At 45.1% G+C, this 12,372-nt stretch overlaps 1 protein-coding gene across 1 annotated transcript in view; it reads left to right on the top strand.

Moving 5' to 3' along the window:
• Positions 1-11,742, top strand: part of NIPAL3 (NIPA like domain containing 3) — a 65,349-nt gene extending 53,607 nt beyond the window's left edge. Inside the window, exon 12 of the mRNA XM_047868987.1 lies at positions 11,457-11,742. Coding sequence (XP_047724943.1) covers positions 11,457-11,467 — 11 coding nt within the window. The 3' untranslated portion in view covers positions 11,468-11,742. The remainder of the gene's footprint in view (positions 1-11,456) is intronic.
• Positions 11,743-12,372: the final 630 nt, after the last annotated feature.

Raw genomic sequence — 12,372 nt, 5'->3', positions numbered from 1 at the left:
CATATAGCTAAGAGTATGGCTGCTGTAGTAACAGTACAGTTCTAGAAAGGCCCGTGATGGCAGTTAAGGCTGAATTAAGCACCCCCCCGCCTTTTTTTTTTTTTTTCCTGCAGTGGTTAAGAGTATAGACTCTGTGGCCAACTGCTTAGGTTTGATTCCTAGCTCCCCACTTAGTAGCTGTGTGGCATCGACAAGTTACTTAAACTCTCTGAGTCCCATCTGTGAAACAGGCACAGTAACAGTATCCACCTGAAGATTCTTATGAGGATCAGATAAGCTCATAGTTATAAAGTCTGGCAACTATGTCCAGCATTCCATCAGGATGTTATATTACATTGAAGCAATGGGGAAGCCCTGAGCGCAGAAGCTTCTGTCCCCAAGGAGTTCGGGCCCATGAACCTCCCTTTACGGATGTGTTTGCCCACTTCCCCTGTATCCTTGGGATTTTATGGAGGCTACCTGCGTAGGCCTGAGCAATGAGTAACTCTGTTTCCAACCCCTCTCTCCTCTCCAGGGGAGGGAGGGTAGGGCTGAGAATTCTTATCTTCCATTCAGGCTGACCAGCCTCCATCCAGGACCCCCGCCAGTGTTGCCTCATTAGCATAAAAGGTGCTCCTGGGGCCCCTGGGTGGGCAGTCCATTAAGGGTCCGTCCTTGGCTCAAGTCATGATCTCACAGTTTTCAGATTTGAGCCCTGTATCGGGCTCTGTGCTGACAGCTCGGAGCCTGGAACCTGCTTCGGATCCTCTGTCTTTCTCACTCTCTGCCCTTCCCCCGCTCGTGCTGTCTCTTGGTGTCTCAAAAATAAACATTAGGGGCGCTGGGTGGCTCAGTCGGTTGAGCGTCGGACTTCAGCTCAGGTCACGATCTCGCGGTCCCTGAGTTCGAGCCCTGCATCGGCTCTGGGCTGATGGCTCAGAGCCTGGATGGAGCCTGCTTCCGATTCTGTGTCTCCCTCTCTCTCTGCCCCTCCCCCGTTCATGCTCTGTCTCTCTCTGTCTTAAAAATAAATAAATGTTAAAAAAAAAATTTTTTTTAATAAAAATAAACATTAAAAAAAAAGAAGAAGAAGAAAAGAAGCTCCTAGTGCTCTTATCACTCACAAATTTACAAGGTTTAGGAGCCCTGAGTCAGAGACAAGGTCAAAGACAAACATTAGAGCCAGAGATATTCTCGATGTTCTTACCACTGAGGAGACTACAAGGGTTTTAGGAGCTCTGTGCCAGGGACAAGGTGCAGAGACCAATATGTATATTTTCTTTGATCAAATAGTGCCCTCGTTAAACAAGCTCCCTCGCCCCTTCTGTTCAAGTGAGGATACAGCGAGAAAGACTACGAACCAGGAACGGGTTCTCACCAGACTGAATCTGCGGGCACCTTGGTCTTGGAAGTCCCGGCCTCCAGCCCTGCGAGAAATAAATGCTTGTTTGTTTAAGCCACCCAGTCTACGGATGTTTTAGTTATAGGAGCCTGGATGCGCTAAGAGACCAGTGCGATGAGAGAAAGTTCTCACGGCAGGGCAAACGGTGCCTGCTGCCTTCTCACGTTGACACTGGAATGTGAATCTTCACCGTTGCTCCCTAGAAACGTTCGTGCACTTATTCGTCAGGATTGTTTTGTAAGTTAAAGAACAGCAACAGCAACAATCCACAAAGCCCACCTTTGACTCTCCAAAAGCCTGTTTGTCATGAAAACAACAGCCCCAGAAATAACATCTTTGCAGATGTCAGTCACACTCTGATCCTTGTAAGCATCCCAGACGGATTCAGGAAATTAGATAGCTGTCGTATAATGTCTTCTACTTTCCCCAAAATGTCATCTTCTACCAAAACGTTCAAGTCACAGACATTTATTCCTCTTCACATGAATGACGCTGAGTATCTTAGCACGTGTTTATACGCATTTGTGTATCCTTTTCTGCCAACTGTCCAGTCTTTGCCCACATTCTCTGGCCTTATTGGTCTCATTGATTTGAACGTGCTATTTGTATTTTGCATCAATTAACCCTTTCTCTGTGATGTGAATTTCAAGTATTCCCCAGTGTATTTGCTTTTTGATTAGCTTATGTGGCTTTTTTTTTTTTTTTGCTATGAGAAAATCTTTTTGTTTTGTGTGTTTTGTTTTACATATAATCCAATTATTTCTATCAAACATATTTAAAAAAAATTTTTGTTAACGTTTATTTATTTTTGAGACAGAGAGAGACAGAGCATGAATGGGGGAGGGGCAGAGAGAGAGGGAGACACAGAATCAGAAGCAGGCTCCAGGCTCCGAGCCATCAGCCCAGATATCAAATATATTTTTATACATAAGTATTTTATAAACATAATGGAGTTGAGATGACATTTCTATAATACGCTAACTTTCTAAATTTTCTGGACTCTCTGCTCTCCCCCACTGATATGTCTGCCTATTCATTCACCATTAACATACTGTTTAAATTATCTTTATTTTTTTATTTTTTTTAAAAATTTTAATGTTAATTCATTTTTGAAAGACAGAGAGAGACAGAGCACAAGCAGGGGTGGGGTGGAGAGAGAGGGGGACACAGAATCTGAAACAGACTCCAAGCTCCAAGCTGTCAGCACAGAGCCCGACACGGGGCTCAAACTCACAGACTGTGAGACCATGACCTGAGCTGAAGTCGGACACTTAACAGACTGAGCCACCCAGGCGCCCCTATACTATCATTTCAATAAACAGGACATTAATATCCAAATAGTACACAGGCAAAATCTCACCATAAAGGCTAGTCCTTTAAGCTGAATAATTTAGTGTTATGAAAAATGTAGGACAGTGTTATTATTTGCCTCATCTTGCCACAGACCCATAAGAAGACACCGGCATTCGGGAACCAAACTTAGCTTGATGTGACTCAAACGTGGTGTTTCACATGTCAGGAGAGGGGGGCCCCGCAGAGGAGTCCATTGGCTAGTTACCTGCGGACCCAGGACTAGAACCCAGGTCTTGGGATCTGCAGTCTTTTCCTCCCCCACTGCACCAAGTCCTGCCACAGCCTATGTTCCACATCCACCACTAGCTTCTGAGCTCTTCCTCCTGTGTCATTTCCCTCCCTTCTCACAACAGCTCTGCAAGGAGGCTGCTCTGTCCTCGTTTTATAAGCACAGAAACTGAGGCTCAAAGAAGTTCAGTAATTTACTCAGGGCCACTTGGTGTGTAAGTTACAGAGCCTGGATTCAAACCCAGATATAACTGACTCCAAAGTTTCTCTCTCTATGTATGTACACATATACATGTGTGTATAGATATATGTATATACACATATATATACGTATATACATACACATATATGTGTGTATATACATATACATATGTATATGTGTATATATGTACATATATGTATATGTGTGTATATGTATATGTGTATATGTGTACATGTATGTATGTATGTGTATATATATATGTACATATATAACTTTTAAAGTTTATTTTTTAGTAATCTCTACACCCAACAAACTCACAACCCTGAGATCAAGAGTCACATGCCCCTCTGACTAAACCAGCCAGGTGCCCCCTCTATATATTTCAAATCCAGTCTTTTTTTTTTTTTAACCTTTATTTATTTTTGAGACACAGAGAGACAGAGCATGAATGGGGGGGGGGGGGTGCAGAGAGAGAAGGAGACGCAGAATCGGAAGCAGGCTCCAGGCTCTGAGCCATCAGCCCAGAGCCCGACGTGGGGCTCAAACTCACGGACCGCGAGATCGTGACCTGGCTGAAGTCGGACGCTTAACCGACTGCGCCACCCAGGCGCCCCATTAAATCCAGTCTTTGATATGTCAGTAGACAAGAATTCTTTTACTTTTAAATTCTTTATTCATTTTTTTAGCACAGAATGTAACTTTCTCTGAGTCTGAGTAGCCTAAGAGCGTAAGTGTTTTTTTTTTTTAAGTTTTTATTTATTTATTTATTTATTTATTTATTTATTTAGAAAGAGAGAGAGAGAACAAGCATGAGTGGAGGAGGGGCAGAGAGGGAGGGGCAGAGAGAATCCCAAGCAGGCTCTGCACGGTCGGTCGGGGTGGAGCCGGAAAGCGGGGCTCGAACTCACGGTTTCATGAGATCATGACCTGAGCCAAAATCAGGAGTCAGACGCTTAGGCGACTGAGCCTCCCAGGCGCCCTACTTAGAACATAATTTCTTAGGCAGCTATTGAGTCAATCGGGGTCCCGTCAGGAGACAGAAACCATACCAGTTACTGGAACAGAAAATGTAATATAAGGAATTGGTAACTAGGTAGAAAGCTGTTTACTGGGCAACTGGAAGGGTAGGAGAGAATGCTGAAGTCTCATAGAGACAGCGGCGGTAAGAAGCAGCCCCCACCCGAGGGCTGGGGGAAGACAGGGAAGAAGCTGGATGTGGGGGGAGAGCTTAGGAATTCCCTGAGCCTGCACTGATGGGTTAACAAGGCAGACAGAATTAGAAAGACTTAGGATGCTCACACCCCAGTCTGGCTAAACAAGATTAGGTAAATAGGTATAGAGAGAGAGAGGCAAAGGCCCCAGTCCAGATAGTTACGGGCAAAGCCCCAATATAAAACAAAGGCAGAAGAGGTAAACAAGCTTAGGTATTCAGGGTGGAAACACCCCCAATTTAGTACAATAGCAGAGAGCTGCTTTCACGGGAAGGAAGAACCAAATTAGGTAAACAGGGCTGCAAGGTGAAGTTGCCCAAAGCAGAGCCAATTAGCAAAAGGAAGGTTGTTTGACCCTTGTGGACCCTGAGGTAGCACGCTCTTTCTTGTCCCCTAGACTAGTTCAGGTTAACAGAGGTGGTGCCTCAAGTCCTCTGTAAACAACCTTCCGCCTGGGTGCCAGGATTTTGTTTTGTATTAACCCAAACCCCTGAGCCCGCATATTTTCAAAATGCCCTTTCCCTCACACCCGCGAGTTAATGTTCACAGCTTCACTGTCTCTTTGTGCACGTCCATGGCCATGTTTGTAAGCCTTCTGATCCTAATAAACACTGAGCAAGGACCCTTAATCGGGGCTCTTGAGCTCTCCTGGACATTAGCCATCTCTTGTGTTTTAATCCTGCGTCCTGCTTTCTTGCTGGACAAGAAAGAACTCCAGACCCGGAGTCTACGACAGGTGGAATTATTAAAACTTGGATATTATGCCTAAAGGAGGGGCCCTGGGGAGCTGAAACTCGGAGATGCTACAGCTAAAGCTGGTGCTGTGTCTCTGAGTTGGAGGAGAGGCCTCACGGGATTGGGACCCAACCTATAAGGGTCTGTATGAGCCCTGGAGCCCACTGAGGAAGAAGACAGACTCCCTGAGCTTCAGTGGGAGAGGAAGAGTTCCTGGGTGGCTCAGTCTGTTAAGCGTCTGCCTCTTGGTTTCAGCTCAGGTCATGATCTCATGGTTCATGGGTTTGAGCCCCGTTTCAGGCTCCGTGCTGATAGCACGGAGCCTGCTGGGGATTCTCTCTCTCCCTCTCTCTCTCTTAAAATAAATGAATAATGTAAAAAAAAAAAAAAAAAAAAACAGGTGAAAGAGGGGAAAAAAGGTATTTCATCATGCCAAGAAGATACATTAGAAGTTCCTGTCCAACATGGAGACTAAGCAGCCACACTCACCTCCAATATGGAGCCTAAGCAGCCACACTCACCTCTTCTCAGTGCCAGGGCTTAGTCAGTAGGTACCAAGAACAAGGGTGCTCTGGGCAGCCAAAAGACAGATTCATTGGAAAACTATAATAGACTCTAGAGACGCAGAGCAGCATTTGCCCCAGATGGAGCCCTCACAGTGGAATGTCTGGCGGTGGGGGCCCAATGGGAAGGATGCTGGGGCAGGGAGGGGGACAGGATGGAGCTGAAGAAACATGGCCCTCCACGAGGACAGGGAGGCAGGATCGGGAAAGGCATCTCAGCCCCTGGTGTGAAGTCCTGCTTGCTTTTGCCTACAGCACAAGGCGGCCTGCGGGCCCCTCACTTCCACACCTGAAGGGGAAGCCACAGACAGCCCAGCTCACCTCCTCAGAGACAAAAATCACCCCTCACACTCAGGGGACAGGAAGCCTTTGGGGAAACAGACTCACACAAGTGCAAAGGAAAATCCGCACTTGCTCAAAGAGCAGGGAAAAGTACCATTAAGGGGACAATTTTTTGCCATTTTTCTTTCGTGCAATACCCATCTTAAATGCAAATAGAAGAGCCCTTCCCTTGTATGGGAACCACGGGTATCATACAATTTGTATTTCGTAGCTTGTACACAGATACGTACTTTGTTCTATCAAGGCGCTGGAAACCCTGCACAAAACTAACTCAACTGTTTGTATTTCACTGATTGATACACACACGTGCTCTGTGTCTTCATGAATGGGATCAGGGTCCTTACACGAGGTCAGAGAGCCGGCTCGCTCTCTCCCCACCATGTGAGGGGACAGAAGGAGGTGGCCATAACCAGAAAGAGGGCCTTCATCAGAACCCCACCATGCCGGCTTCATGATCTGGGGCTTCTGGCCCCCAGAACTAAGAAATCAATGTCTGTTGTCGATAAGTCACACGGTTTATGGTCTTTTATTATAGCAACCAGAACAGATGAAGACAGCAAGTCATGAGGCTATTTTTCTCTCCGCTCCAAACCTGCCCTTCTAGGGGATGGCCGTGGGAGGCTGCAAACCACCTCTCTGCTGGGCTAGCTGCTTCCTGGGAGCAGGGGGTCGTGCTCACGAAGGGGGTCGTGAGGCTGCAGGAGGAAGGGGCTCGCCCCTTCCTGTCGACTTCCTGTTCCTGTGCCCATCTTTTGGAGGCACTTCCTCCCCTCAGTGAAGCATCAGCTGGGTCTAGTTTACAGCTCTTTCTGACTCTCACTCGATCAGCTCCATGGCCCCCACCCCTCAGCGATATCTGCACACCCTCCTGGAGGCCTGGGGGTGTGGTTTATCCACGGGACCCCTCCTCCTACCTTTTTTTAAAACAGCTTTACTGACATAAATCACATCCCATACAATGCACTCTCTAAAATATATGATTCGGGGTGCCTGGGCGGCTCAGTCAAACATCTGACTCATGGTTTCGGCTCAGGTCACTATCTCAGGGGTCGTGAGTTCGAATCCCCGCATCGGGCTCTGCGCTGACAGCACGGAGCCTGCTTGGGATTCTCCCTCTCCCTCTCCCTCTCTCTCTCTCCCCGTTCTTCCCCCTCTCGCTCTCCTTCCCTCACTCAAAATAAATAAGTAAACTTAAATGAAATAACTTACGTAATGCAACAGTTTTTCGTCTATCTACAAATACGTGTAACCGTCACCACAGTCCACTCTAGAACATTTTCACCCCCTCAAAAAGAAACACCGAAAAGAAGATAGCAAGCGTTGGCGAGGGTGTGGAGACCTTGGAACCTTGGTGCACTGGCAGTGGGGATATAAAATGGCACAGCCACGCTGGCAAATGGTATGGTGATTTCTCAAAAGATTAAAAATAGATAACCCCGCGTTCCGGAAATGCCACTTCTGGCCACAGACACAAAAGAACTGAAAGCAGGGCCTCAGATACTTATACACCCGTGTTCAGAGCAGCGTTCTTCGTGATGGCCAAAAGATGGGAGCAACTCAAGCGCCCATCAGCGGATGCACACGAGGATTCGTCAGCCTTAAAGGGAAGGAAATATTGACACATGCTAGGACACGGCTGAACCTTGAGGTCAGTATGCTAAGTGCATAGGCCAGACACAAGAGGACAAATACCGTGTGATTCCATTTATGTAAGGAGTTGCCAACCCACTCTCTGTTTCTATGGATTTCCCGATTCTGGACTTCCACATGAACGGAATCATGTAATATGTGGGCTTACATGCCTGGCTTCTTCCATCCAGCATGTTTTCACGGTTCATTCCAAGTTCTAGCCCATGTCGGCATTTCTTTTCTTTTTATGGCTGAACAACCTCTTATCTTGTTAAGTTTTCATCATTACAACCTCTTACCTTGGTTGTACCAAGTGGTACACCCTTTCCACAGTTGTTAACGCCACGATCCCTTAAAGTTATTTCTGCCTGTTGAGTTTGAGAGCCCCTAGTCTGATAACCTCATGTCAGTAACAATTCTTTCCATTAAGCTCTTTCGGTTCAAATCACTGTTGTGATTTCTGTTCCCCGATCAAACCCTGACTGATATTCAAGAAAAATTAAAATAATTTGAATCCCTGGTCCATGCAGGCAGCTGTCTGTTTCCATGTTCCATTTTTCTCTTTATGTGCATGCACCGCCCCCGCCCCATACTTCCTTCCCTAATTATGGTCATCTAGCTCGTATCCTCCTCAACCCATCTGCAGCTCAAGTGAATCAGGAAATAATGTCTCCGCCTAACAAAGTCAAGGATCAAAACGCTTAGAGAGCCGCTCCTTCCTGTATGGAGTGACATCTCGGCTCTTGAAGGCTCTTGAACCGATTTGCAGTTAATTCAGGAGCCTCTGGGTCTGCAGGCAAATGGAACTGATTCTTTGCAATTCAAAGCAACACGGCAAGATGGAACCTTGTGAGGCATCCAGACTTTAGAGGGCACTGAGAGACGAATTTCCATACCCAAACCTCAAAACCATCCACATGTTCTTTTGTTTGTTTAAGTAGGCTCCACAGGGAGCACGGTGCTTGAACTCACCACCCTGCTGAGATCAAGAGTCCCGGATGCAGCCAGGCACCCCTCACGTTTGTTTGTTTGTTTGTTTGTTTGTTTGTTTGTTTAAGACATGTTTCTCTTTACAAAAATGTAATCATTATCAATTGCCTCCATTTCTGTTAGGATTTTATAGTTCCCCAGCTTTCAATAAACCGTTCGTTTTGAACTCAAAACCATCTTAGGAGGGAGGTACCACTGTAATTTTCATTTAGCTGAAGAGGAACCAGGCTTAAAGCATGTGAGATGTTCTCAAGGTTCAACAATTGGTCAGTAGCACAACCAGGATGGGAGCCTACAGTTTTCTGAAGACTTTTTTTTTTTAAGTTTATTTGTTTATTTTTGAGAGAGAAAGAGTGAGCAGGAGAGAGGCAGAGAGAGAGAGAGAGAGAAAGAGAGAGGGAGAGAGAGAGAATCCCAAGCAGGCTCCACACTGTCAGTGCAGAGCCTGACGTGGGGCTCGATCTCACGAACCAAGAGATCATGACCTGAGCCGAAATCAAGAGTCAGAGGCTTAACCGACAGAGCCACCCAGGTGCCCCATTTTTTTGAAGACTTTTAAGTAAAGTGCCTGTAGCCCTGAGAATGTCTCTCTCATACACTGCTGAAGTTTGAGGGTAGGAAGGGGGAGACAGGAAGGAGGTAGTATAAATTAATAAAACTTTTCTGGAAAATATTTGAAAATATGTGTACCCTGACTTTGCCTTCCAGATAATAAAACTACAATGATCAAAATAGTTTCTATTAACAGCTAGATCAATAAAACAGAAGAAATAACCAGAAATATATATCTACTGTGTTTTTATATATGCCAAATTGTATGTATACAAAGCAGTGGGTTAAATCAATTCTTTATTTTTTTTTTCAACGTTTATTTATTTTTGGGACAGAGAGAGACAGAGCACGAACAGGGGAGGAGCAGAGAGAGAGGGAGACACAGAATCGGAAACAGGCTCCAGGCTCTGAGCCGTCAGCCCAGAGCCCGACGCGGGGCTCGAACTCACGGACCGCGAGATCATGACCTGAGCCGAAGTCGGACGCTTAACCGACTGCGCCACCCAGGCGCCCCGTATATATTTATACTAAAATAAATTTCACTCGAACTAAAGTGATAAATACAAAAAATACAAAATCAAAAAAATAGTGAGGGTCACTATTAACCAGGGGAAAGCAAACGAAGAAATTAGGAAGCAAACTATAGATACATTTACCTTAAAAAATTTTTTTAATGTTTTATTTATTTTTGATAGAGCACAAGCTGGGAGAGGGGCAGAGAGAGAGGGACAGGGGATCTGAAACAAGCTCTGTGCCGACAGCAGCAGGCCTGACATGAGGTTCAAACTCACAAACCATGAGATCATGACCTGAGCCCAAGTCAGATGCTCAACTGACTGAGCCATCCAGGTGCCTCTACCTTTAAACAAAAATTTTAGGGGTGCCTGGGTGGCTCAGTCAGTTGAGAATCCGACTCTTGGTTTCGGCTCAGGTCGTGATCTCACGGTTTGTGGTTCGAGCCCCACGTCGAACTTGGGATCCTCTCTCTCCCTCTCCTTCTATCCCCTCCCCTCGTGCTCGCTCTCTCAAAAGAAATAAATTAATTTAAAAAAATGTTAAACATCTATTAAAAAAAGAAAAAATTCAAAAGGGAAAACAAACTAAGGAAATTTTCAAAAAGTACAGTAATCACACGATTACTATCCACAGTGTATAATGTGTTCTTACAATCAGTCAGACAATGTTGATAGCTCATAAATACACGTGAAAAAACGTTCATCCTCTCCGGTAATCGAGATGTCATGGGGTTGTTTCTGCCTACGAAACAGGAAAGGCTTTTATTTATTTATTTATTTTTTTAATTAAAAAAATTTTTTTTTGACATTTATTTATTTTTGAGACAGAGAGAGACAGAGCATGAACGGGGGAGGGTCAGAGAGAGGGAGACACAGAATCTGAAACAGGCTCCAGGCTCCGAGCTGTCAGCACAGAGCCCGACGCGGGGTTTGAACTCACAGACCTCGAGATCATGACCTGAGCCGAAGTCGGCCGCCCAACCGACTGAGCCACCCAGGTGCCCCCAGGAAAGGCTTTTAAAGTAAATACAATACCCAATATTATTAAGGATGTGGTAAGGTGTACATTGAGGATGTGGGATTGTATGATGTGTACAACTGTTCTGAAATTCATTTTGTCAACTTCCAAGAAGAGTTTTAAAAACGTATAAAGGTACCTGTTGTTTAGTTAATTATAGAAGACAAAATTCTAAAGAAACCTTGATTCTAACAATGGATGATTAGATGAATAACAATACAAACAATGCAATATTATGTAGCCATCAAAAAATATATTTTTATAAATAGTATTTTAAAACACAAAGAGTGGGGTGCCGGGGTGGCTCAGTAGGTTCAGTGTCTGAATCTTGATTTTGGCTCAGGTCATAATTCCAGGGTCATGGGATCGAGCCCCAAGTTGGGCTCCCCACTGAGCATGGAGCCTGCTTAAGATTCTCTCTCTCTCTCTCTCTCTCTCTCTCTCTCTCCCTCTGCACCTCTTCCCTGCTTGCATGCTCTCTCTCTCTAAAATAAAAATAATAATAATAATAATAATTTAACAACACAAGGAAACACTTGCAATATAACGTGAAGCTAAATAAATGGGAGATCTGAATTGAATGAGTCCAGTAATATACTTAATCTTACCAAAAAGCCTGGAAAGAAATACACCAAATAGACCAATTCAAATATTGAATTGTGGCTATCTCTAGACCGTGAGGTTGTAAATGATTTGAATTTTCTTATTTATCCTTTGTTTTCAAATGATCTGCACAGGGAAAGACTAATTTTTATAATGAGAACATGAAAACCATCAACAATGCACGTCACTACATCTGCCAACCAATGCTGAAGGTGATGCCAGTAAGAAGCTTCACTCCTCCAACGAGCTATTGGATCACGTTGCAACTCTCCTGTTGGGGGAATGACTGATGTTCCAGGAGTAGGAGACAAATGAGGATGTCACCAGGGAGGCAGGTTAAATTAAAGGCTCTGCAGTCAAAGGCACCTGCGAGACAAATCCCACGGGAGATCTGGAGTGTGCAGATTAGGAATTTAAATATCTGGTAAGCCCAAATGCACATTAATAAGCCTGAGGGGTAGGAGGGAAGGGGGGGGGGAGAGATTGAGGGAGAGGGAGAGAGAGACCAATTGAATTGGCAGTCAGGCTTCTATCTTCGGCCTTCTTCCTTTCTCATTACATGCTCTCCCGTGAGGTGACCTCTCTCACAATCAGAAACAGCTCTGTTTCCTCCCTCCCTTTCTCTTTTCCACATGTATTGAGCACTGTGTATCAGAACCAGATATCGTTATAGGAGCTGAGGATTCATCGGTGAACAGTCTAGACTGTGGGAGGATTTACTAGGCATATCAGTGGGGATTAGGTTTGGCTGCAACAGACACCTACCAATGTAAAATAATAATATTTGTCTCTCAAGTAAAGGCAGGCTAGATACAGGCAACCCAGGGCGGGCAGCTCCAGTCTCACAAGGGATTCAGGCCCCTCATCCTTTTGATCCATCGTTCCAGCGTTCAATCTTCAGGGTTACCTCCTGGTCCATAATGGCTGCTGGAGCTCCAGCCATCACATTCACACCTCGGGCTAGAAGAAAGAGAAACTGTAGAAGGGCAAAAGGGTACTTCTCCCAGCTGAGGAAGCTTCTTTTTGCTCATATCTCATTGGGCAAAATTA

This window comes from Prionailurus viverrinus, chromosome C1, assembly GCF_022837055.1.
Source record: "Prionailurus viverrinus isolate Anna chromosome C1, UM_Priviv_1.0, whole genome shotgun sequence".
NCBI lineage: Eukaryota > Metazoa > Chordata > Mammalia > Carnivora > Felidae > Prionailurus > Prionailurus viverrinus.
Note: the sequence above shows the minus strand (reverse complement) of the source record. Positions and strands in the feature narration are given on the sequence as shown.